We start from the raw sequence: 27,811 nt of genomic DNA, 5'->3' as shown, positions 1-27,811 counted from the left end.
GTTGAGTTTTATTTCCTTGGAACTGAAAGCCTTCTGAGTGATACACAAGAAATGCTTTCTGATCGGATACGGTTTCCGTAAGTCCTCTTCTGCTTCTGGATGGTTATAGTGGTAGATAGAAAATTAAGATCTACCAAAATAGAGGTACTTAGCCTCAGACAAATGGGCTTATTACATTTTCTCTTTTAAGTTTTTTTTTCCTTGAACCATATTCTCATATGTACCATTAAGTCTTTAATGTAATTTTAGACTACTGTGCCTGTAATGTGGTATGGTTGAATGAGCACTTGTATTTGATTTTATGGCATTTACCAGCTTGTATTATTGAAAATGTTACTTAATCTCTCTGAGCCTCAGTTCTTTTATAAACTGAGGATAGTAATGCTTCCCCTGTGTGCCTCTCAGGGTTGTGCAGAAGTAAGTCAACTTTAAATATAATTTTTAAAAAGTTTTTTAAAGTGGCTTATGAATTGTTCAATACATATGAAGTATCTCTTTTTAAAATAATATTAGTCATGTACCGTATTTTACCATGTATAACGCACAGCCACGTTTTAGGCCCAAATTTTCTGGGGGGGGAATCTTTCGTTTTAATTATTTTAATTCAAAGTTTTATTTGTTTTTATTTAGGTGCTTGTTTTTTGTATTCTAAAAGCATGTTAGCATTTATTTATTATTGCACTTTTAACTCAGAAGCATAAATAAAAATTAAAAACATTTATATAGATACAGAATTAATACTACTCATGATAATGTGCATCTTTATTTTTCCCGCACAAATTTGGGCAAAAAAGTGCACGTTGTACACGGCAAAATACGGTATCTTATGAATTGGAATATAATAGATGAGAAATTAGAATGGCTTTCAGTTCTCCATAGTTTCTTTAACGACCACGTCTGTGCTGTACATACTCCTAACATCTGGCCAAACAGGTGAGTGTGTGCCTGAGGCGAGACTGGAGATGGTCCTGCTCCTTGGCCACAGTGACCAATCCAGGTTTGTCTGATGACCCGAACTGCCCTTCCACAGACTTTTTTTTTTTTTTTAATTAGAACTGATGGAAAAGATTCTTGCTTCTTTCATCAAGGAGCTAGAAAGATGAAAGTCTGGAGCCGCTGTTAGGCGCGTTACCTCAACATGGAGAAAGCTGTTGACAGTAGGAGAAAATGAGGCAACACTGAGTGGGGCAGGAGTGGGGAAACGAGGCAGCCAGAGGCCAGCGTGGTGCTCAGTTCTCCGGGTTCATTGCACCCTGAGATTATCTTCACCCCACTTTTGAGTTGTTTAGCTGTGTCAGCCAGTAAATGTCCTCTTTTTGTGGAAACTAGTTTGACTTGTATTTTTACTTAACAAAACAGGGAGTCCTAATGCATAGAAGCTATATTTTATTGTAAATTTTATTGAGGTATAATATTTACTGAGCAAACCACACAGATTATAAGTGCTCAGCTTGATGAATATTTACAAACTGAACACATGATTGTGTTCAGGACTGTTTGTGTCCTGTTGTAAAACAAGACGCAGGTCAGAAAGAGAACGGTACAGCTCTACAGAACCTCTGTACTGCCTGTCAGTCCCAGGCCGCCCCCTGTGGTGACTGCTCTGGTGTAATTTTGGACAAGTTGCTTAACTTCCTTGAATTTCACTTTCTTTATGTATATAAATACTATCTTATGTTTACTTGAAGATTAATTGATGGTATGTGTAAGTGTTCTACACAGGCTAAGCCTTCAATAAACGGGAGTTGTTTCCATTACTATTATTTCATATTCACACTTATCAGAGGAATTGCTCCCAAACTTATCAGAGTGCTTTATTTCATGCATTCTAAGAATTTACATGAGGCTAAATAGATTCTTGCTTATAAATGAGAAAGCTAAAATGTCGGACTTCTAATATCCAGTATTAAAATAGTGGGGATTTAGTTGATATTTATTGTCTAGCAGCCAGCCATACAGCAAAGTCATGATTAAATGTAATTTATAAACCTCAACTTTCTTTGCTTCAGTCACTGATCATATTTTCCACCTCTTCCTTTTCATTATCACTTACTTGCCAAAAAATAAGACTGTCCTAGCAGCAATAGACTGCTTAGTTTAGTTGCTGAAATATGTACCTTTTCACTTAAGATTTCACTTCATGACCCTCATTTTGGTCATAAAGTTCTTTATTTTCCACCCTCATGCTCTCTCCAGTTTGGGGATCTCTAGCATAAATAATTTAAGTTTTAGTTTTATTTACAAAAAAGAAAGAAACTGTACAGACCACTACTATCAAGATATCAAACTAGTCAAGATAGTTTGATTTTAGGGATCATGTAGTTCCTTTAAACCTTTTGCTTTATAAATGAGAAACCTGATGCCTGTAAACATAATAACTTTTTCATAGTCATGAATTAGTGATAAAACCAAAACTCAGGTCTGCTATTTTCAGGGCACTCTTCCTTCTATGCTAAAGTTGCTTTAAAAAAATAGACAAAAATTTTTTTATAAAATTAATTTGCTTAATTTGAGAGGTTTATTTTTTTCTTTTTTTTAAGATGACTTCTGATGAGAGAGTATTTGGGGAGGTATACATCTTTAAAAAAGAAGATATAATTAGTATTACATATACATATATGTTGATACATTCACAGTAATGGTAGTGATGATGATGTTATAGTACTTGCCCCCCACATATTTAAATAGCATTCATTTTTCAGAGTGCTTCCTTCCATATGTATTTTCATGGTTTGATTTATTCTGATGAAATGGATTAACTCAGTTGTTATATCGTGATATTATAGGAAGTTGTATAAGTTTCCTGTAACTTTTGTAACAAATGACCACAAACTGGGTGGCTCAAAACAATAGAAGTTTATTTTTTTCACAGTTTAGGATGTCAGATATCCAAAATCAAAGTGTCAGCAGGGTTGATTCCTTCTGTAGGGAGGTTCTGAGGGAGAAACTGTCCCAGGTGCCTCTCCAAGCTTCTGGGAAACCCAGTCTTTAGTATTCCCTCCGGGCCTTGTAGATGTGTCTTTCCAATCTGCCTCCGTCTTCACGGTGGCTTCTGCACTTTGTTTCTGTGTCCTCTCCTCTTCTTATAAGGACACCAGTCATTGGACACCCTAGACTTAGGGTGGACCCCAAAAGAACCATGTCCTAGTCTAGGATGATCTCATCTTGAGATCCTTAACTAATTATACCTGCAAAAAACCCTGCAAAAAACCTCATTTCCAAATGAGGTAACATTCCAAGGTACTGGGCAGACATGAATATCTGTTCATCTCATCGAATGTATGAGAATGTATTTTTTCCTGTAATTGCAACAGTCTATTGAACAACCATCTAGAGATCTTACCTAGTCTAGAGATCTTGTGAACGACCCCAGGAATTACAGAATTTCGAATGAACAGTACTTGTTCATTGAGATAGCAGATTCAAATCCCATGGGTAAAGAAAATGGAAAAAAAAAAATACCTTGGACTGTTCCCTAGCAGTAACCACCTGGGCTGCTATGTGGTAATGTTTACAGGCTCCAAGGGGATCTATATTCAGTACTCCTGAGTATAAAAGTACTGGGTTCACAAAAACAATATTAGTAGAAAATTCTTTATCTGTTTTTAAGGTTCTTGAGACATCTTTTCACCATGTTCAGATACTGTGAATACATAAACACCCAAATACCATTTATTCCATGTTTGTCCTCTTTAGAAGTTGAATACTTGGTAATAGAAAGTTTTTGGTTTTGTTTTGCAAATATTTTGATACGTCAGAATTGGGCATTTCTATATAGTACATAACTTCTTTGAAATGCTGCAGTTCTCTTATTTATTTGCTTATGAATTTTCATTGATAAATGAATGGAATGGAATGCCATTAAAAGGAAACATTCATTTGCCTACAGCAGTTGCCAAATACAGTGTCTAAAAATTAGTTGTTTACACAGGTATGAGGAGATCCAAGAAACAATGTTATTGGAATAGAGTTGAAAATCTTTAATGAATGAAGCTTCTTATTTCTATTGGGACTTGGGAAGAAAAATGTTTTATGACATACTACTGGAAAACTAGTCTCTAACCTTTTTCATTTTCTAATGAATAGATTTAAAATAGAAAGGTTAGTCAAGGATATAATGTTTGCCAGTTATATTCCAAATATCTTGCAGTCAGTTTGTCTTTAACCATGGTAACAGACATGTCGGTAAAACAAGTTGGTAGGTTGCCATTGGCAGCCTAAAATTAGGCAAATATACCAACTTTGAAAAGGTCTGAGAGTGTCTAAAACACTGGTATTAACCTGCTGTATGTTTATAGTTCCACAAAGAATGACATTTATAAATGCTATATAGCAGGGTAACCTAGAAGCTACATTGTTCTTTGCTAACTGGCCCATAGAATTTATTCAAATAAAAGTTTAATTTAGTACCAAGGATTGATTCACAAGAATAAAAGTGCTGGAGAAGGTATACAACCTAAAAATTTCCCATTTATATTTTTGCCCCAAATTAATGTTCTTACTAAGATACATTATATCTGGTCATTTGAAGTGAAATGTTGCTTTAGTTTGCTTTCTGTTTTTGGTGTCTCCCCTGTCCCTCTATGATGGGATTAGAATTATAGAGTTCTGATTTCTGTGGTTTGTGGAGAAGTGGGTTGTGTGCATAGCTTTAAACAGGTAAAAGATAGTACATAAAGAGAAAATAAGGTGGCCTTATTAAAATTTAGTTCTTTTGGAGCTTTGGGGAATCAGAAGATGAGGTCTTATTTTTCCAATCTCAAAATGGTAGACATCATTATATATTTTAAATTACTGCGGGTTGGCTACTGTAACACTTTTTTGTGTTTTCTATTTTTATTTAGTGTTATAAAACTAGAGAAACTTGCTAGATGAAGCCTCATTACGTTGACTTCATATAGGAAAAATTCAGTACATTTAGTTTTACCAGTACAATTTGACTTTCAGGATTAAAGATTTTTATTACAAAGATTCTCTTTCTCTCCAAAAGAACCATGTCCTGGTAGAAGTTGCACCTATGTACTTTAAATAGCATTTGTGATGGACCTTTATGTATCAAACACTGAGTACTTGTCTTAAAATGACCCCACATCATTGTCCCCAGTGATGCAAACAAATAATTAGTGTATTTTATGGTAAATGCTACAATAGAATTATCTTTAAAGCACTATGGGAACTCACATAAAGTTCCATCTAAATGTGTGCTTCTGGTCACCATTCTGTTAATATTATCTTCTAAATATTGCTCATATTTGCTATCTGAAATAAAAATTTGACCTTGTTACTTACCTATTTAATAACACTCTTCAAAGACTTCCTCTTACATATGGTATAAACTCGAAGTTTCTTCACAAGGCCTTTAAGAATTTTTCTGATCTAATTTCAGTTAGCTTTCTAGCCTCTTCCAGTCCTCAGCTTTTACTAGCTCTGTCCCTCCAACAGATACAACTTTTTGAAGTCTCCCCAGACTGTTTTCCACCTTACTGCTTGGGATGTCCACTCCTGGCCCCCTTCCCCCGCCCAACCTTTTTTTTTTTTTTTTAATAGTTTTTGATTAAAATTTTTTTTTTTTTTAAATTGGGGAGTATTGAGGAACTGTGTGTTTCTCCAGGGCCCATCAGCTCCAAGTTGTTGTCCTTCAATCTAGCTGTGGAGGGCGCAGCTCAGCTCCAAGTCCAGTCACAGTTTTCAATCTTTAGTTGCAGGGGGCACAGCCCACCATAACCGACTGAGCCATCTAGTCACCCCTCCCCCCCTTTTTAAAACTAACTAAGATTGGTCCTTACAACTAGAAGCTAGAATCTTGCCCTAAGGACATCTTTCATAATCCCTTGGAGACTGGATTAGGAGTCCACCGCCTGCTTCTATGGAAAAGTTGGGTGTGCTCCTTTCATGGCAGAAGTATAGTGCTTTTTTTCTTTTCTTGATTCTTTCTGTTTTTACAAGTTTACAAAGTAATGTGGTAATTACCTAGCATCCTCCAGTCACCAGTTGTTTGTTTGTATTTAATTATCTGCGAACTCTTGGCTTTAAAGATAGTTGATGTGTTTCAACCTGTTGCAGTTATTGATGCTCCGATTGTTCTGTGTTGCCAGTAGGAGCTTATTCAAGTTGGCTTCTGAGTCTCTGTGACAGGATCTAGTAGGATTTGACTGCATTCCTTGAGGGAACAAATTTGAAACGGGAGCAGTTCTTTCTGTGTAGGGACAGGGAATGCTACGGAGAGATCTTGATCCTTTTTTACCATCCTAGATATAAATATCCAGAGTCGTTCACAGTATAATTATAACCTAAATTCACTCTGTTCCATCCACCAGCAATTATAGGGGCATCTCTTTTATAAATTGTTATTCTTCGACCTCTGAGTTACAGTGTTTTTGTTTATTCTAGCGCTTATCACAGCTTGACTTACAGCATAATTAGTCCCCCTGCTAATCTTTGTATCTCCATTATTTATTTCAGTGCCTTACCTTAAAGTTGGTACTTGGTAAAGGTTTGCTGCTTTGATCACAGCAGTGCTGTCAGAAGACGATACTTCTGGTAAACTTTTAGTTCATGTAGTTCTTCATTATTGTGCTGAGTTTCTGTGCTGTGCCTTGCACCAAGCTATACACCTACTTCAAGTGACTTTATTTAATTTATTTAGTTGTAACATGTGAAGTAGTCCTTGTATGCTAAATATCTATTACATTCAGTACTAAATATAATATGTTAGCCTAGAGTCACTGTCCCGCGGGGAGGCGAAAGTGTAATGGCCACCATTATACCTTTGTAGGTGTATCTTCAGGCCAGAAGACGAAGCAGCCAACTCCATAGAATACAACAGAATTTATTATAGGGTAATTTACTTTCCGGAAGATTGAACCGGAGCTGACAGAAGGCCCAGTACTTTTGTGCAAATTATTCTCTGCTAAAGACTGTTACTGTACTGTTTTTATATTATAAAACCCATACCTGGCCATGTCTCTGGGTAACCACAGTTAACACTGTCACCAGTTTGGTTTTCATCTTGATTGTCATCCTGACCATTGCTAACAAAAGTAGTTATGGTTAGAGTTTAAGGAACACAGATAATCATTAAGTGGAAGACTCTGATACGCTTACTAAGGACAGTGAGGTGGGTCAAATCACAGCACGAAGGGCCATAAAGATGGGATGGTTTCTGTTCACATCCACATTTATACAAGGAACGTTTCCCAAAGTGTGTTCTGCAGGATGTGAGTAGATGTTGGTAGAATAGAGGGATTTTGTGATCAAATAAGTTAGGGAAAAACTGAGTTAGACAAAGGTAAACAAGTTTTATGATGACAGATTTCATAGTGTGAATAACTTGCAGTGTTACGGGGCTGCATTAGAGACAGAAGATATAATTTCTCAATTTATTTGACTTAAGTTATTTTCCTTGTCTCATTAGTACAAGAAGATAATACTGGTCTGTACAGCATAAGATTGCAAATTCTTCATAAGGCACTTGACAAAAATTAGTACTTTAGCACAGTCTTATTATCTAGATAAATGGTGCATTATAACTTTAACAACTATTGTCAGTGAATATTTTATTTCTTCCTAATCCTGTAATGAAAATTAAAGGTGTAACTTCTGCAGGCATACCAGTAGTCGTTCTTAGAAGTCATTTTATAGCCACCTGGATTCTTGCAGTTACAGCACACCTTTTCCTTTTTTTTTCTTTTTTTTTAGATTTTATTGGGGAAGGGAACAGGACTTTATTGGGGAACAGTGTGTACTTCCAGGACTTTTTCCAAGTCAAGTTGTTGTCCTTTCGATCTTAGTTATGGAGGGTGCCGTTCAGCTTCAAGTTGTTCTTTCAGTCTTACTTGTGGAGGGCGCAGCTCAGCTCCAGGTCCAGTTGCCATTGCTAGTTGCAGGGGTTACGGGAGTCGAACCTGCAACCTTGTGGTTGAGAGGACGCGCTCCAACCAACTGAGCCATCTGGGAGCTCAGTGGCAGCTCAGCTTAAGGTGCTGTGTTCAATCTTAGTTGCAGGGGGCGCTGCCCACCATTTCTTGCGGGAGTCGAGGAGTCGAACCGGCAACCTTGTGGTTGAGAGCCCACTGGCCCATGTGGGAATTGAACCGGCAGCCTTCGGAGTTAGGAGCACAGAGCTCCAACCACCTGAGCCACCGGGCCAGGCCCCAGCACACCTTTTCTTGACCATTGAGGACAGGGTCCAGGTCTCTTAGATTCTAATTCTGGGGAATCTAAACTAAGCACCCAGGAGCAGTTTATCTTAACTGTTTTTCCATTTTGATTTTACCCTATGTTGATAAGTCGAAGGAAGCTAAACAATATTCAATTTTGAATAATTTACATGTTTTGTAGTCTCATTTTTTATTTCAAATGATTAAAGAACAGCAGTAGTGTGCTAGGTATTTTTAAAATACAAAGATATTTAAATAACCAAGATATTTTAGTACTCTTGGCATTTAAATTACTTTAAAAATATAATACAGCTTTTCATGCTATTTATAGTAAATGGTTAGAGATATTTAAACAAGGAAGCTGCTGTAGTCTTGAATCATTATGTACACGCTTTTTTAGTCAGGGTTATGTTTTAGAATAACAAATCAGTATATCCTATGATAAATACTAAAAGAATGCAAATAATGCATGTACATTCCTTCCTCGTCTTATGCTACAATATGAAGGAAAAGAAAGCAATTAAGTAATTCATTGGAATGACATAATAGCTAACGTTTATTGAGCTCTTCTGTGTCTAGTACATCTTGTTAGTTCATTAGCACATTGAATCCTTATAGTTACTCTATGATTACTAACAATATTAACTGTTTTACTATTTTTAGGGCTGATAAGTCAGACTTCATGAAGACTTTTGTACATCCTCATTTGCTTTCTTGACAGAGCCTGATAGCTTCCCTCCTAGCAGGGACACTATGAAGAGTCAGTAGAGGCGGAAGTATCTGACAATGATTTAGGGGTTAAATGCTACCCTTCCTCTTAGCGAGTAGAGCCAATGCAAGAGGACATAGGGTGGTCTTTGTGAAAGGATGTGAATGAAATTATGGTTGGTATGGCTCAGCTGTGGAGTCAGTGCATCTGGATTTGAATTCTTGTATTCTCCTATGTACCGCTTAACTTTGTACAACATAAGGTTTAGTAACTGTAAAATAGGGATAGCAGTAATATCTACTTCATAGAGTTGTGAGGATTAAATGAGTTAATACATGAAAAGTGTGCCTGGCACTTGATAAATAATAAATGCTATTTATTATTATTATTATTAACAACATTAACTGTCTCAGTTGGCAAGGGAGTAGAAACCAGAGACCCCAATATCTTTAAGTAACCAGGGGTGGGGCCTTCCATCCAAGTTGGGGTCCTAGTCAGTCCGTGCTGCAGAGTTTAGGTGCTTGTTTTAGAGATCGACACCTGTTATGCCATTTTGGGTGGCGTAAATGATTTTTTGTTCTGTTCAATGATTATAACCCAAGACCAGTACTGTTTTTACTTTCGTGTTACCCATAATTTTTTTGCATATTGCTTTTCAAATAAAACTCCTCATGCAGATGTTGTTACTACATAATTTCCCGAATGGAAGGATTGGGGGGAGAGATTCCTAAAAAAATGGGAAATTTCTCCAGAAATCTCTCTCTACTACAATAAATGAGATAACTTAAAGAGGTCAAAGTAATTTGACTGAAGTCATAGAGTTAGTAAGTGGTGAGGCTGGAATTTAAATCCAGGAATTTAGTTCTGTGCCCTTACTACTACTTAGTTCCCCTGTTTTTAAAAAACAATAAAACAAATTATTTTAGAGTGAATATAAATTTTCTGATTTATTATAATTTCTCTTTTAAACAGGGTAATGCCCTAAGTTAGTCGTAGCACTAGGTTCCATTTTTTAAAAAATTGCTTGCATTTCTCAGTACAGAAGGATTCTTTTCCTGAAAGCAAATTGGAGACAGAGTAAAGCAAATACTTTGGTATCAACAGACTATAGTCTAATATTGTTAGATTATAAAAATCAAATCAAAATGGAATTAAGTACTGTCTGATACATAGAATATCCTAGATTGATGTCATGTATGATGCAAATTAGTACAAGATTTCTTTTTCATTCACTTGGCTATCAAAAGTTTCTATGAATGAGGAAAAATGACTATACAGAAATGCAGACCATTGCTAAATAAAAAGGTGAGGAATTCTTAAGAGTACCTGAAAGAATGTTCAGGTGGCAGTTACTCAGATTTACTTTGTTTCTCATAGTGCGTGCAGGCCATTTCCTCTTGCTTTGTTCTTTGGAAAGTTTCTTTAACTGAAATTGTTTTTGTACCTGTGATGTTTAGGGAAATGCTCTGATATGCTTTTGATTTGTTGAACAAGTCAAAAATGGGAGGCTAAGAGAGCTAGGTTTTCCAATAAATACTTCAATTTAAGAATTGCTTGTTGTCTAAGTGATTTAATATGAGCTTAAATTCCTTCATGGCATAAACTGTTCTTAATATCAATATTGCATTATTTGTCACCTCTATTTACAAGTTCATGCCATAGTTCAATTTATCTAAAAATCAGAAATTTACTCAGCTTTCCATTGTATTTGAAATATTAGGTCATAGAATCAAGAACTCATATTTTTATTTTAATGTTGATCCAAAAATTCAAGAGAGATCATATTGATGAAGTCCAGTTACAGAGATTTTCTCTAATTGCATATGATGATATTTTTCTGTGCTAGACATAGTTGCTGTTAAAAACGAAATAAATGTCTGCTGTAGACTAAGTGCTTTGCTAGGTGATTTACTTACTATCACTGTCCAATTTCCAAAATGTCACTGAGGAAACACGGTCAGGGTTTCTTTATTTGGTTTGTTTTATTTAAAGTGCTCTAGTCACTGAATAAATGGCAGAACCTTGGTCTGCCCAGATCTTCTGTCTTTAAAGCCCTGCCTGGTAAAAAAAAAAAAAAAAATTCAACATCATTTACTGTCATAGCAATTACCAGGTCATTCAAGCAAAAATTACATATTTAATAATTGCAAACAAGTTTTCTATACATATTTTAAAATAAATCCTAAAACTCCAGATAAAGCAAATTTAGCAAACATTTACACAGCATAGACAATTTCTTTATAAAACATTTTCTCAGTTGCTGTGATCTACAATTTGCACTACTAATGTTTAAAAGTCTCAAACCATATAAATATGCAGAGCCTATATAAATATGTAGAACCTATAAATTTACAAGTTAATGTTAGGCCAATATTTAAATTAATTAATTATAATCTAGCATATGTATCAAAAAGAAAAAAAGAGCAGAAGCAGGCTCTGGAGTCAAAACTTGATAGAAATTTTTTTTTTAATTCCAAATTACCCTAGGATCCAAGGCCACAGACACACACACACACTTACATAAATGAATTTATGTAAGTAGTGGGCCCAGAGCTTCCTATGTCATGGTTGTTGTACTAGTTAGAAAAATGACAACAGGTGATGTTTATTGAACACTTACTATGAGCTATACACCGTCCTAAGTACTTTACATGTATTTAATCATCACAGCAACCCTATGAATTGTAATTACTATGTTATTCTGATTTTATAATTGAGGAAACTAAGATTCAGAGAAGTCTGGTAGTTTTCTCATGGTCACATAGAAAATACATGATAGAGGGAATTTAAACCTAGTTGGAATGGGCTACAGAATCTGCACTCCTAAACCGAAAGTGATTCCACTCCTGTCTTCACATCCAAATCTGGCCTATTTATTCTTCCACTGTTCCCTCCCCTGACCTTTGGCTCTCAGGTGGTTGTGGGTGGCGGCATTAATCATGGTGTGTGTGTCTTATTCCCTGCTTGGACTTCAGTCTATGAATGACCAGCAATAATTGGATCAGCACCTATTGTCTATTCATACAAGTATTATTTTAGCTTAAATGTATTTGTTTAGTCTAATGGAAGTCTTTCACATATACCGATTAGCTTGGTTTTGGTCATTATTATTTAACTAAGTTAAATTTGACTAAGAGAATTATGACTAAGAGAATTATGACTTAGTTGACTAAGAGAATTAGTCATATTTGACTAAGAGAATTATGACCTATGTTGTCAATGAATCCCTTTACTTCAACTAGGTGGGAAGATGAAGTTCATGTTACTTGGAGGTTTTTTTTCCTTAAGTTTGATACATAAAATATGAGCATCACTGTTAGTGGTAAAATGAAGACAAAGTAAAATTCATATTTGGTCTTTCATTATGTTTTGATGATTTAGAAGCTCAGGAAGTGAACCCTTAATTTTTTTAAATCTAAGCTGTTTATTACAAGTAATTAATATTTTTTAAATAAATATATTTTTTAAAACTATTTTAAAAGTTAAATAATTTATTTTAACTATTTAAAAAATAATTTCCACTCAATGTTGAAATAACATTTATTGAAAAATCCAAGTAATTGTTAATTGAGTAATGTTAAATTTTATGAGTTTGGCTGTAAAAGCTTTAACACCTGGGAATTAATGTTATAGGTTTGTTAAATAGAACGTTAGTATTTACCCTGGATGATTTGTTGACCCTCCGATTGATTGATTGGTGAAGTAAGGCACATTTGAATTATTTCATATGATTAGTAAACAAAACTAATGATCTTCTTCACTAGCAGGGTCTTCACAATTCATGATGCAAGGTTAGGTTAAGCAGAAAAAAAGTTAAATTATCTTCGCCAAGATGACTTCTTGGGAAAGGTTATTAATTGGGCAGTACTTTGATTAATAAATCCACCGAGAACATACTACCATGTACCAGTAAGTTGGAAAATAAACAAACTTCGTAAATTATGCAGAGTGGTATTGGTTTGCATTAACAACAATGTTCTCATTAAAGTTGGGCCAGGAAAAAAAACACCAGTGTGCTCTGCTTCTACTTTTCACTGCACGTAATCTGCACCAGCAGCAGACAGCCAGGACCTGGGAAAGAAAGGCAAACCAGGGCTGTATTGGGCCCCTCAGCAGCAGTATTTCTAGAAACTTCTCTGTAGGGCTCTGTTGTTAATGTTACTATTATTCCCCTATATTAGCCACCTCTGTTTCTCCTGTATACCTGACATTTAGAATATAGAGAGAATCTGATTGGTTCCGCTTGAGTCAGCTGTCTAGCTTTGGATCGATATGGGGGAAGGGCGTGTCATGATCAAATATAACACAGACATGGTCTTTGGGAGGCCCCCTCAAAATATACCCTGTTTCCCCGAAAATAAGACCTAGCTGGACAATCAGCTCTAATGCATCTTCTGGAGCAAAAATTAATATAAGACCCGGTATTATATTATGTTATTATATTATATTATATTTATTATGTTATATTATATTACATTACATTACATTATATTACATTACATTACATTATATTACATTACATTATATCATATAAGACCGGGTCTTATTATAGTAAAATAAGATCAGCTAGGTCTTATTTTCTAGATTGTCCAGCTAGGTCTTATTTCCGGGGAAACATGGTAGCGGGGCCTCAGTCCTTTATGCTTAGTGATGTAATGATTTTACTTACATATAAATGAGGGGCAGGTGTTGAATCAACTAGATACTTGCTTTTTAATCTTTAAATTACAGATTTAGTTCCTTATTAAAGATGAGAGCTTTGGGGGTTTATCGAGGGACCCCTGAAATCGCTCTGTATCTAGTAAGTCTCCTAGCTCTGAGAGTCTTTAATGTCTTGAGGACTGAAGGGGAACAGAAGAGAGGAGTCGATGAGATAGTCATGGCTGCTGCTTTCCCTTGTATGGTTGGTGGTGGTGCCCTTCTCTCCTTGGCTTCTTCCAGAACTTGGAGTTCTCCCAGCTCTACCACGGAGCTGCTTGCCAGGCTGTCTTCCTGCCATCCCCTCCCTTTCCTGTGTGAACCAGTTGAATTCCTTCCATCACCACCTAATGCAATTTCAGTTACCCTTCTGCCGCAAGAGTCCCACATGGAATGTTGTTTCCTTGGGCACTGGTATATTTTAGGGTTTTGGTTCTTCATCTCATTTTTTCTCCTAGGCTACATCCTGATAGCCTAGGGTGTAGGTATGTGTCTGCCCTTCTATAATACTAGAACTTCTGAAAGTTTTGTTATTAAGATATTATTAGCTCAAAATTTCTATTATAATTATATTCTAATATAATTATATAACTCATAGGAAAAGCCTTATTTATTTTATAAGGAGACTTAAATTGATTTTGAGCAGTGGTAGTTGCTTTCTTAACGACTTGCCCCCTCTACTCACAATACTTTTCCATAAGAAAATAGATTCAAAAGAACCTAGCTCAGTGCCTAACACTTGATGCTACTCAGATGGTATTAGCTTCCATTTTCTCTTGCTTTTTTAATGATGTTTTATCATAATTTAAAAGTAACATGTCTATCATAGGAAAAGCATAATAAAATACAGTCACTCAATTACCCTATTGTGAATTTTCCCCAACAAAATTCGGATCATTGTATATAGTTTTTTTATTACCTGTTTTCATGAAACGTACCCAAAGTACTTTCTCACATCACTAAATGTCCCTTTCAGTCATAATTTTAATGAATATAATATCCTGTTGTATAAATGTGCCATGATTTATTTATTAAACCCTTCTACTTACATACAGCATTTGTATCGTTTCACTAACTTCGTATTTCTTTACTGGCTCTATAAATAGAGGTTTCTAGTACACAGAGAGGAACATTTTCAGGCTTTTGGGACTTCAGTTCCCACATCCCCGTGTGTAAGCAGTCGCCCATCTCTGCCGCCGTCCATCCTGGGTACGGATTCCTCCTTCATCCCGTTCCCGTCCTGCGTCCTAGGCTTCCTGTTCTCAGTGTTCTTGGGCTCTGCCACCCACCTCAGGATATCCTCCATGTGGATGTCCTACCCTCCCCCCTTGGGGTTAGCACCCAGGGCTGGGTTACCCCACACCTGGCCACCTCCATGTGTGAGACTCTGACATCCTGCTTAGGGCCCCCATGGTTCTGCTGCGTCTAATGGCTTTAGCCCTGAATTGTTCGGGAGAAGCAGGGGGAAGAGAAAGGCAGACATACAGTTTGAAGACTTACTGAGGGGCCTTGTGAAGTGCATAGCGAACGTCATGCCTGGAGTGTTGTAGGTATTTGGTGGCAGTGTGTGTGTGCGTGTGTGTGTGCACGCGCGCGCGCGTGCATGTGTGCGTGCGTGTGCACATGCCATGTATTTAATTCCTCCTCCTGATCCTGGGCTGTTGAGCCTTGGTGGTAAAAGAAAAAATGCAGGGGCAGCCAGATGGCTCAGTTGGTTAGAGCCTGAGCTCTGAACAACAGGGTTGTTGGTTCGATTCCCACATAAGCCAGTGAGCTGCACCCTCCACAACTAGATTGAAGGCAATGAGCAGCTGCTGAGCTTCCAGAGGGGCGGCCGGATGGCTCAGTTGGTTGGAGCGCAGGCTCGCAACAACAAGGCCGGTTCAATTCCCTCATGGGCTATGCCCTCTGCAACTAAAGATTGAAAATAGTCACTGGACTTGGAGCTGAGCTGTACCTTCTACAACTAGATTGAAGGACAGTGACTTGGAGCTGTGTACCCTGGAGAAACACACTGTTCCCCAATATGCCCCAACTGAAAGAAAAAACGAAAAATGCAAACTTAGAGCGCTTCTAATACGCTCAAGTGTATCTGCTCTTCCTGGTGTCCCTGTTCTGACATTCTGGTTAACACTGCAATCTCACTCCCCTGGAGGTGCTTTCTTACCTTCCTTGTCCTGTTTCCCACACTCTCCAGCTTCCACACCTTAGCTAATAATGGCTTTGCCTGCCACTTCAGTGAGATCAAGATTATTTGACAAGAATGTGTTTACCTAATCCCCTCAACGTATTTCAGTATTTTTAGTTCTCCTGACTTTATCTTCTTTCTTAACTCTTTCCTTGTTTAGCTTTTACTAGAGTATATTGTCCCAGTTTTATTCCTATCTGACTAATTTTTCTAAGTCTCCTTTCCTGACTTTGATATGTTTCCCTTCAGTTTGAATATGTGTTTCTCTTAATACTTTGTTCTTGATCTCCCTAAAGCTATTCTATTTCCCAGGATCATCAGATTGCCCACATAATGTCCAAACACCTAGTTTATGCTGTTGAGTTCCAAATTTTGTACCTTCCCAATTCTCTAGAACTCTAGCCATAATTTATAGCTGCAACAACTTTTTAAAACTTGTTTTTATTCCATGCCATGGTTAATGATACCAGTGCAGTGCCAGGTATTTAAGCCAGAAATCTTCATTTTTTTCCCCATGCCCCCATATCTAGTAAGTTTCCTACCGTGTACATCTTACCTCACAGATATTGCTCTTTTTCACACTGTCACTCACTCATGTATAGTACAATAGTGCTTATTTCATTCTGCTTTCAATTTTAACTGTCTTTCGATTTGAAACTTCGGAGGGGCAAATTCTACCAGAGATTCTAACAGAGAGAGGTAGTAATCTCTCTCTGTTGAATTAAAGAATACTCTTCCAGGCTTTTTTCTAAACTTGAGTCAGTGTTTTATTATATCATTAACTGGCTTTCCCTAGGCAATAGGAACTTGGCCATGATTCATGATTTGATTATATGTACGTGGCCTGTAATAGACTATTCTCAGGGTTAATGCCGGAAAGGGTGTGGTTGAGTTGATGCATACATAACCTGACACAATATGTGGGACGTTTGTCAAGTGGATTTAGTTGTTATTACTTATAATGATTGGAATCTTTGCTAATTAGCTAAATTTTAGTATCTGCAGATGAGAATGCATTTTCAAGTTTTGATGTTTTGATCTAAATGTCAGAGGCTAGCTAGACATGTATTTTAAAATTGATTCAATTCTGTAAATCTATTTTCTTTCTCGAAAAGTTATATTCTCCCACTAAAAAAGGTTTTCATCTTTTAAAATAGTTTTATTTTCTATTTGCCCTTTATTCAAGCAGTTTTACTTTTCTGTAGTAACACTTTTGGTTGTGATATGATTGTTAATAATTGATAGCAGAAGTAGTAAGTGATAGTTGAAGCAAAGATGTTGCAAAGAAGGCTCTTTGCTTCTAATTATTCATATTTATTCCATGATTTAGACTAATTTCCCCAATTAGGATACCTTAACTTTGAATACTTACCCATTTCGTGTCTTCCCTTTTCCCAAATAACACTAGAATTATAGGGTAATATTTTAATGATTACATCAATAATTGGATTTAAATCTATGGTTTGGTTCTCATACTTTTTTTTAGAGCTCCAAGCAAAGACTGATTTAGAAGAGTTAAAGATTTGGTAAAATAATTTGGTAATTATTATACACTCAAAAGAGTTTCTCGTTTTTGCCAAGTCCTCAGAACACTTGTTTTTGTCTGATACCATCATTCACAGTCTGTATTGTGTCATTAAGTGATTCAACTTCCTCATTTGATCCTCATCATTAAAGTCAGCTGAGTGTCTGCCTTCTATAGGGTGTGTGTGTGTGTGTGTGTGTAAGTGTAATGGCACTCAGAAATATTGGACGGTATTTTGATTAAAACAGGACATTGTGAGAAAATAGAAGAATAGAATAGGATAACATATAAATGGAGACGTAATGCGAATTGTTGGGCAAGATAGCAGGGTAGAAACAAGGCTTTTTAGGAGCTGTTATAAGGACTTAGAGATATTCCTAGGCATTCAATAGACATATTTGTTTGAGAGGCAGTATTTATGAACAAAAGTACAGCGAAAGGCTGGTTGATATTCAAAGCATTGAGAGCTTTACTTTGGAATTAGAAGTTTTTAAAAAGTCAAAAGAATTAATTTTTACTAATTCTGAGTAGACATTTGTCTGAAGGTTAAAAAGTAATCATAATGGTTTTAAGTGGCACTAATTATTTCTCCAGTAGGTTTTAACAGCATGAACAGAAATACTGGGTATAATTTCAGAATATCCACCAGGACAACTTAATTTAGGGGATTATATATATATATTTTATTTCATTGGTGTTTAGTATTTTATTCTCAGATCCACTATTTTTGCTCAGTAACTTTAATTTCGTTGTGTTGTTCAATCCCTTAATTTCTCTTTTTCATCAATCTTACAGATAGATCATTGTGAGAATGAAAACCATATAGTTTAGGTGTCTAGGCAAAGGAGATTTGGAGTGCTGATATCTCTGTTTTCATTTATAAACTGTAAATATTTCTAAAAAAGTATTACATTGGTTATAAATTAAGAAAAGTACATTTATCTCCACATTCTTGATTTTGCTTTCTTCTTTGTACCTTTGCCTGGACATTTCTAGCTGCCCTCATTGGTTCTTTTTTCATAGTAGCATTGAATCTTTACTCTCCACATACTGGCCCATAAAAAAAATTGTGGCCATCCAAATCATCATTAGTGAGTATAAATATTCATAAATTAATTTAGATATAGTGCTACTTTATCAATTTAAAAATGAGATAATTGAGGCCTAGAGAGAGTGATTTTCCAAGAAATGAAAGAACTAATATTCACAGAGCACCAAGTATTTTGATTAAAATAGGTTGATGCAAAAGTAATTGCGGTTTTTGCAATTTTAACCTTTTAAACTGCAGTTATTTTTGCACCAACCTAATATGTACCAGACATTTTTTTATAGTCCATTTTTATGAAGTAGGTTCCCCCCCTTTAATTTTTATTGGGGAATATTGGGGAAGAGTGTGTTTCTCCAGGGCCCATCAGCACCAAGTCGTTGTCATTCAGTCTAGTTGTGGAAGGCGCAGCTCTGCTCAAAGTCCAGTTGCCGTTTTCAGTCTTTAGTTGCAGGAGGCGCAGCCCACCATCCCATGTGGGAATTGAACCGGCCACCTTGTTGAGAGCCCATGCTCTAACCCACCGAGCAATCCGGCCTCCCCTGAAGGATGTTTTGTTGTCCCCATTTTAGAGGCTCAGAGGTCAAGAAACTTGCTCAAGAGCGTCAGATTATTCATGGTGGAGGCAGGATGGAAATCCAGTTTTCTTGCACAGCCCAGGGTCTTTTTTACTGTCAGCAAACTAAGGCAGCGGATAAAACAAAGGATTTAAAAAATAACACTCTAAATATAGCAAGGGGTATATTCTGATTGATAACTTTCACCTTTATAAAAAGACTCAAAATATAAAAATGAATTATCCTTGATTGTACAGCTGTTAAAATATGGGACTTGCTATAGCTATAAAAGCTACATGGCTTTGCCTATTAGGGTCTTAATAGTTGATGACACATGTACAAAAAATTAGTCACAGAAAATATAGAATATATTTAACTATGAATCTAGAGATGTCAAGGATCACTAAGAGCACAGGCATCTTTTTAATTTTTTTTAAAGGAGAATTTGTGTCAAAATATTCTTCAACCTCTTGCCTTGAGAGAGTATTCTTGTCATGCTTTTAACAGACATATTCCAGGTAACAAAGGTAGACTGTATTTGTCCCCTCACTGATTGGTCTCTAATGTTTGTTGAATGGGCCAAGCTAGGAAGGGATTTGGGCTTTAAGTTTTTGAATTAAATTTGGTGTTCATGAGAGTTAATAGCTTGTTTTACGGAGTTTCTGAAATGAGATTCCACAAAATGAAACTGAGCATGATAATACTAGGAAAAATTAAGACTTTGACTTATAATATTATTGTACGTCTGTTTACTAGTTAAGGAAATTAGGTGCTTAAAATATGTGTGCAAATCTGGGCCTCAATTTGCCCTACTTATATTTATTTGTGAACTCTAAATCTTTTATCTAAGCACTTAATCTAATTAAACTATTGGTAACTACCTTTTTGAAGAGACCTTCTCTTTAGCCTCTTGATATCTGAGCCAGTGCTGTTCTGAATGTGATGGCCTAAAGGGTAATCAGATCGCCCATCACTAGCTTTTCATATGGTTTTCCAAAGATACTTCTTTTCTAGAATTCCTAAGTGATACTTGTTTCCCATTTCACCATTTAATTATCTAGGTTTTAACATTCCTACTCTTGACGCTGTCATATTCATTAACAAATATTATTTTTCTTAAAATAATACCTGGCAGATAGCTAGACAATCGTTTTCCTCTCCCTACCTCATCCCTCTCCATCCCGAATTCCCCTCCTTCATCTCCCTCTCCCTATCCTCCCGTTCTTCCCTTTCCCGTTTTGTTTGTCTCGGTGTATAAAAAGATACATCACCCTAAGTCTTGAGATGATGTTTCTTGTCTTCAGTCTAAGTTTCACTTTTCTTGCTCTATGACCATAAGATTACGTTTCTTTCAGGGGAAAAGTTTGAGCCCAGCCCCATGTGTTGTGATCTATCTATTAATACTATCTTGTCAGATTTCAGTGTGGAATAAAGTGAGGCTTTAAGTTAGAAAGGGTCTTTAGAATCCTTTCCTGTCCCTTCTAGTATCCTGCCGTCACCCTGATTTCATGATGCCTTTGATGTGCTACACACATATTGCAAGAAACGATCAACTTTCAGAGACGATTCAGTCTGAATTCAGATATAGGAGTAATTTTTTTTAATGGCATGTTTATCACTAAGAACCTTGAACATCTCCTGAAGCACCTGCATTTAGGTTAACAGGCACACTCACAGTTTTCTTCAAGAAAATGATTTATTGGCTTATGTAGCTAAAGGATCCATTCTGGCGGTATTTTCAAAGCAAAAAAAAAGTTTCCTGCAAAGGAGAACTGATGTCCAGTGTACAGACATTTAATTGCTTATAATTGAAAATAACATCTAGTTAAAAAAATTAAGATCTCACAGGGTATACGATTAAAGTAAAAGTTGTCCTTCCTCTCACCCATCAAATCTGTGAATAAAATTGATTCTCTAATAAAACAAGCCATGTTTATCTTTTTTTTATCTCCTTTTCATAAGAATATCCCACACCACCACTGCCCCTTTTTAGGGTTCCATTCTTCTATTTACAAGTATCTCAGTCTTGAAAAAGGTTTTCCACTGTTAGCCACTGCTTCACTGCAAGGTTTATTAGAGTTTTCTTCACCTTTTTAAACTTTGTATTAATTTTTTACTTTTCAGACAGTCGACATACAATATTAATATCAATTTCAGGTGTCTTGTAGGCAGCATATGTAAGGGGGGGTCTTGTTTTCTTATCCATTCAGCCCTCCTATGTCTTTTTTTTTTAAGATTTTTTTTTTATTGGGGAAGGGGACCAGGACTTTATTGGGGAACAGTGTGTACTTCCAGGACTATTTTCCAAGTCAAGTTGTTGTCCTTTCAGTCTTAGTTGTGGAGGGCGCAGCTCAGCTCCAGGTCCAGTTGCCATTGCTAGTTGCAGGGGGCGCTGCCCACCATCCCTTGCGGGACTCGAGGAGTTGAACCGGCAACCTTGTGGTTGAGAGCCCACTGGCCCATGTGGGAATCGAACTGGCAGCCTTCGGAGTTAGGAGCACGGAGCTCAACTGCCTGAGCCACCAGTCCGACCCCCTCCTATGTCTTTTGATTAGAGCATTTAATCCATTTACATTTAAGGTAATTGTTGATAGATAATGTAGTTTTGCCATTTTATTATTCATATTTTTGTTTTTTTTATTTTTAAAGAAGTCCCTTTTACATTTTTAATAATATTGATTTAGTGGTGATGAACTCCTTTAGCTTTTTCTTCTCTGGGAAGCTCTTTATCTGTCCTTCGATTTTAAGTGATAGTTTTGCTGTGTAGAGTAATCTTGGTTGTAGGTCCTCACTTTTCATCACTTTGAATATTTCATGCCAGTTCCTTCTGGCCTGCAAAGTTTCTGTTGAGAAATCAGCTGACAGTTTTATGGGAGCTCCCTTGTAGGTAGCTAACTGCTTTTGCTGCTTTGAAGATTCTTTCTTTGTCTTTAACCTTTGCCATTTTAATTATGATGTGTCTTGGAGCTGGCTTGTTTGGGACTCTATGCTTCCCGGGCTTGCACATCTGTTTCCTTCGCCAGGTTAGGGACGTTTTCCATCATTATTTTTTCAAATAGGTTTTCAATTCCTTGCTCTCTTCTCCATCTGGTACCCCTATAAGGAAAAGGTTGGTACACTTGACGTTGTCCAGAGGCTCCTTAAACTGTTGCTCTTTGTCATTTGGAGGGTTTGGTCCTTGGGCTGGTTGGTTGTGAGGCCTGGCCATGACTAAGTGGAGGAGTGGTTGTGCAGGAACTGCCCCTACGGAGCAGGATTCGTTTTATCGGCTCTGGTGCCCGCCCAGTCTGCCCTTTGGTTATGGCGTTTGTGGAGGTGGTTGAATGGTGTTCTTGTATTGTCTGAAGTTGGCTACCAGGTGAGTTGGTTTTGGGGCCTCTTGGGAGTGGCTCTGTTGCTGGCCAAGGTCAGCGGCTGCCTTTGCACTAGCCAGGGCCACTTAGTATGAGCTACAAAGTGATCTGCAGGTGGTTGCTGCTAATGTCAGGCTGGAGGCTGCTTAGCAAGAGGCACAAGGCACTCCGAGGCCAGATGCTGCTTGTTTTAGGGTTTTGAATCTTTGAGAGATTTTAGGAAAGTCCGCAGCATGAGTCAAGACAGGCTGTATGGAAAAGCCACTGGAAACAGCTTGGGTGGGCCCACAAGTTGGGTGGGACGGGGTCTCAGAGAATCACCAGGGCAGGCCAGATGGCATTGGCCAGGTTGATGGAGACTCAGATATGGTTCCTGCCTGTGTCTGCACGCAGGGGGTGCTCAACAAAGAAACAATGGTTTTTGCTAGCTCTTCTGTCTAGAAAAGCTGCCCCTCCAGCTCTTGCCCTAAGGCCAGAAATTCAGTTCTTCCCTGTATGTGCCTGATGCCCTTCGAGCTGCTGCCCAGCACTGGAGCTCAGAGGGAGCGAGTCTGTCAGTAAGTTAGTTCGCATGCGGTCCCTTTAAGAGGAATGCCTGAAATTCCAGCAGCCCTCTGTCTCACTCAGCCACAATCTTCACTGGTTTTCACAGCAAGAAGTTGTGGGGAGTTCTCTCCCTGGCACTGGAACCTTGAGCTGGGGAGTCTGTTGTGGCACTGGGACCCATCATTCCTCAGGTGGAACCTCCGCAGCTGAGATACCTCTCATGAGTTTTAACTACCACACGTCGGTGTGGGGGTCAGCCTGTCCACGTGTCTGCCTCTCCTACCAGTCTCCATGTGGCCTCTCCTGTATGTCCTTAGTTCTATGTTTTCTGTTCAGTTAGACTTCACGCAGTTCTCAGTGATGGTTCTTCTGTAGTTGTAATTTTCGTGTAGTCGTGGGAGGAGGTGAGCACAGTGTTTACCTACTCCTCTATCTTCAACTTTCCACACCTTTTTAAACCTGCAGCTATTGAGGACCATGCTGGTGTTGCACTGAACCTGGTTATGCCAAAGGCTAGCATGCATTTTTTTATTTGGTCTGTTGCATATGCATTTTATTTTCCCTGATTGTAGGATTGTGGGACATATATTTCCATGTCCATAGTTTTGAGTCACCTTGAAATAAAAATGCACTTCTTTTTAAACATAATTTAGTGCGTTCTTTTGTGCATGAAAACAAGATACTATTACCAAAAGAATCATTAAAACATATTGGTATCTATTAGTTTTGGTTATTATTTCACTAAAAAGTATGCAGTACATTGTAATAGTTACACATTTTAAAAATAAATTTTGATTGGATTAAGCCTGGTCATTCTGAATTATCAAGTTAGAACAGAATTACTCCTATGGAATCTATTTTCTCATACTGAGCTTTTCTGACTTTAAGGAAGATGATTGATTGATTGAATTCAGAATTTAATCACTGCAAATCAGTTCTACCATTCGGACTGACCAGTTGGTTATTGCTGACCTTAGAACTTTTTAACCAGCTGTATGGAGACTGATGGTTGTTGTGGTTACATGTATGTGGGTTGTTCAGGCTATCTGGATTGCTCTAGGGGTTATAAGCTTTTAATGTGCAGGGTATGTTATATCATAAAGTGATTTTAAAAAGAAGAAAAGAGTCACAGAGAAGGCATGAAAAAGAAAACAGGACTTAAAGGCCAGAGAAATCAGTATGAATAAATAATGTGTAAGAGAGAAAATGAAAATGAAGGGTTCTGATGGAATCATTTGACAAATTTTAATATTATTTCTTTTTTTTTTAAATTTATTGGGGTGACAATTGTTAATGAAATTACATAATTTCAGGTGTATAATTCTGTATTACATCATCTATAAATCCCATGTGTGTTCACCATCCGGAGTCAGTTCTCCTTCCATCACCATATATTTGATCCCCCTTACCCTCATCACCCACCCCCCACCCCCTTACCCTCTGGTAACCACTAAACTATTGTCTGTCATTTGACAAATTTTATTCTACCTCCTTCACCATCTTTAAACCATTCTCTTATTCTCAGTTTCTCATTTCTTAAAACAAGATTTTAAAAAATAAAAAGACTTGGATAGAATGATGTTGTGAGTCAGAAAATACTTCCCTGAATTTCCTCATCTATTAGTTTTGGTTATTATTTCACTAAAAATAATATCTGCCCATCTCTGGTCTCTGTCTGTCTCTGGTGTCTTAATTGTATTTATCTGAAGTAATTTTAATACGTTAGGGTTCTAATTTCAATTAATGCTAATAATGAAAATTCTCAGTTACAACTGTAGGCTGTTGACCCATTTCAGTGTCCTGTTGGATATAGGGGATTAAGTGGAAATGGACACAGTAGGAGCTAACAGCAGAGAACTTGGGGAAGAACAGTACGAATGTTTGTTCACCTGCCCAGGTGAAGGTGTGGAGTTCAGAAAACTTTCCAGCATCTGAGAGTAGTAGGCATAGAAGCTGTTACGAGGGATTCTGCTTCTTGAGGCTTTCCCTGTGTCTTCGATTGCTTTCATGACTTTATTTTTTATTTTAAACCTTAATTCAAGTGGTAATTGTGGTTCTACATGTTCATGAGTTTTCAATTCTGTAGAATTTTTTTCTTTAAAAATAACTCCATAAAGGATTTATCACTTGGGAGTTTTTCCTTGATTATATCAGAAATGTCACAATTGGGTTTATTTAAAATAAATGATTTCCTAAGGCAGTGGTTTTCTAAATTTAGCAATGTATCTGAATCATCTGGAGGCATTTTTGAAACATAGATTATTGGGTGCCACACTTGCATTTCTGACTCAGTAACTCTAGGGTGAGGCCAGACAGCTAGCACTTCTAACAAGTTCACAGGTGCTGCTTAAACTACTGGTCCTGAACCCACACTTTGAGAACCACTGCGGTTCAGCGTGGACCGCAGACATCTGCGGCAGAGCTGAAGCTCATCTGTGCTGGAAGAAGCAGCAGTGATACCTATTGGATGGATGCCCACCGTGATCATTGCATGTAGTGTTATCTTTTCTTTCCTTTCACAGATTGGAGCCTACGATCAACAAATATGGGAAAAATCTGTGGAACAAAGAGAAATTAAGGTAATAAGTTAATTTCATTTTTGCATATTCTGAAACGTAGTTCTGTAAATTGATTATTCAACACATTTTATTTAGTATCTTTCTATATACTGTTGAGGTACAAGTTAATATTACTTATTCTATCCAAACTTAAATAAAGAAGGTAAACTCTTTTATGATGGCATAGTTCTCTGTCTTTACCTATGATTTAATTTTCTTTGCTTTTTAGCCTCTTTCTGTTTTTCTAAATTTTAATTTTTAATGATTAATTTTTGTCAGCTCTTTTTCCCTTTCACTTGTCACCTTATACTTCTAGTTTGCTTTTCCTCCTTTTTGATGCTGTCATTGCTCTGTACAGTTTATTAAACTGGTAAGTGTCTCAGGATTTTTCTCGCCTGAGTGATCCCGTGCAAATGCTGCTCTGCTTAATTAAGACCTGCTTTTTGGTGCTACTAACAGAATGACTTGGACGCAAATAGAGTCACTGAAAAGTTGGTCGTTTTAAAAAAGAATTTAGAGAAATGAAGCATTAATTAAAATGTTTCTGTTGTAGGTAGTTTCTTCTTGAACATGTAATCACTTAAGACACTCATAGGCTTCCTTGCTAGCATGAAAACTGTTTTTTAACTAAAGTTATTGTTTCTCAACAATCCTTTTTGGTAATAAGATTTATATTTTTCATTTGCTAGGTAATACTAATCAGTGTGTTCTTGCACAAGCTAAATTTAGTCTGGGCCCAGAGAACGTTTAGATGCTTGATATTTTCTATTTTGTACAGAAAAGTTTACATTAAATTGAAAACCAATGTCTCAGATACTTAAAAATCTGTCCAAAAAAATCTGTGTTTAGACAACTTAGTCATCTATAATGAAGAGCAAAATTCTTTTCCATTTGTTAAACTATTTTCATGAAGAAGTAATACAGTTAACAAAGTTTCAATAAGTACCTACTATGTATTAAATACAGGATTAAATCATGGGCACAAAAAATGAAATAGGTTCTAATTTTGTAGATGAGATACGTAATTATAAATGAGACTAATACAGTTAAGAGAGGAATGTGTAGGTCTCTTTAGGGAAGCTCAGGGGGAAGCAGCACTGGGGAAGTTAGGAAAGATTTCACAAAGGAAGTGACTCATGAGATAAATTTGAGAGTTATTAGGGAGAATGAGCAAAACATTACAGACAGAATGGAGAGCATTATGAAAATATATGTAAAGGAAGGAAGGAGCATGACTCCTCAAGGAGCTTGATTGGTAATAGATAGGTTAGATGTAGGAAGTAGGTTAAGGTGGTAAAACTAGAAATGAAAATGGAAATAAGATCATGAAGAGGCCTGGCTGCCTTATCCAAAAGTCTAGACCTTATCTGGAAAACAATGGGGGAGACCATTGAAAGATTTTAAGTAGAAAATTTATGTAAATTTAACAGTTTTACTCAGGCAGCACCAAGTATGATGGGAAATACTAGAAGAAGAGCAAATGAATTGTTTTAGAAACATTCAGGTGTACTTGGGTAAGAGATTTAGGAGTCCTCAGTATATAAAGTGTGTGTGTGTGTTATGTGTGTATACATATATGTATATATGTGTGTTACATATACATTCTCTACACATTATATAGCTACAGCTATAGGAGTGAGTGATTAACATTGAATGATGAAAGAAGAAAGCTGAGTGGAACATTGGGAAATATTAATATTTAAGTGAAGGTGAAGGAAGAGATTCAAGTGAAGGAGGAAAGAGAAGTAAGGATCCATGAGATAACAGTCTGGAGGAGGGACATGAACAGTTGGGATACTCAAGCAAATAGAGAATAGCAGAGAGGTCTAGCAAGAGGCCTTAAAATCTTTCATTCTTTTTGACAGTCTTTAACTTGGACAATAAATATTAAATACTTTGAGAGGCTGTGTTACTAGTTGACACATTTGGATGTTTTTTTTGAAATTTAAAAACCTCAAAAAATCTATGTATAATTTTTTAGTTTTAAGCCACTCACCACAAATTACTACATTAGTTAAATAATTTCCTCATTTTTGAAGGAACTATTTTGGTGTCTAAATAGCGGTAAGGGTAAGAAAGGATTATATTAGGTGTTACTTGGTGTGCTGATAGGATGAACTTAGGGAAGGCTAAGACCTGTAACTTGTTTCTAAAATATGTCTGCCTTTAAAGAAAATACTTGGTAATAGTACTCGAAGAATTAAAACAGTATTAAAACTTACTCTTGTTATTTTGAATTAAACAGAACAATTTGTTGAACCTAAAATCATTCTTGCTAAACATTCTAGAGGCGTATTATTTACAGGGTGAAATAATTTTGTGTTTATTCTAAGAAAGGTAGACAAGTGTATAACTGGTGTATTAATTTTAATATTTGATGTTGAAAAACAAAAACACCATACTGTTGTGTAGAGAATACTGTACCAAATGTATTGAGTTCATCCTTCTATGAGTATTAGTGATTCACTCATTA

At 36.7% G+C, this 27,811-nt stretch overlaps 1 protein-coding gene across 6 annotated transcripts in view; it reads left to right on the top strand.

Annotated features, from left to right (window-relative positions):
- The window catches only part of PHTF2 (putative homeodomain transcription factor 2), a 107,641-nt gene that overhangs the window by 27,629 nt on the left and 52,201 nt on the right, over positions 1–27,811 (top strand). For 4 of the 6 annotated variants that reach the window (XR_013995375.1, XM_081080116.1, XM_081080117.1 and 1 more), the window contains one exon: positions 25,303–25,359. Coding sequence is in view for 3 of the 6 variants with exons in the window: in XM_081080116.1 (XP_080936242.1) it covers positions 25,303–25,359 (57 nt within the window). In the remaining 3 variants the exon portion in view is untranslated. Of the gene's footprint in view, positions 1–25,302; positions 25,360–25,654; positions 25,709–27,811 lie in introns of all 6 variants that reach the window. The other 2 variants (XM_081080120.1, XM_081080119.1) reach the window with 1 other exon arrangement.

This window comes from Rhinolophus hipposideros (assembly GCF_964194185.1).
Source record: "Rhinolophus hipposideros genome assembly, chromosome: 18".
Taxonomy (NCBI): domain Eukaryota; kingdom Metazoa; phylum Chordata; class Mammalia; order Chiroptera; family Rhinolophidae; genus Rhinolophus; species Rhinolophus hipposideros.
This window is presented reverse-complemented; position numbering and strand designations above follow the sequence as displayed.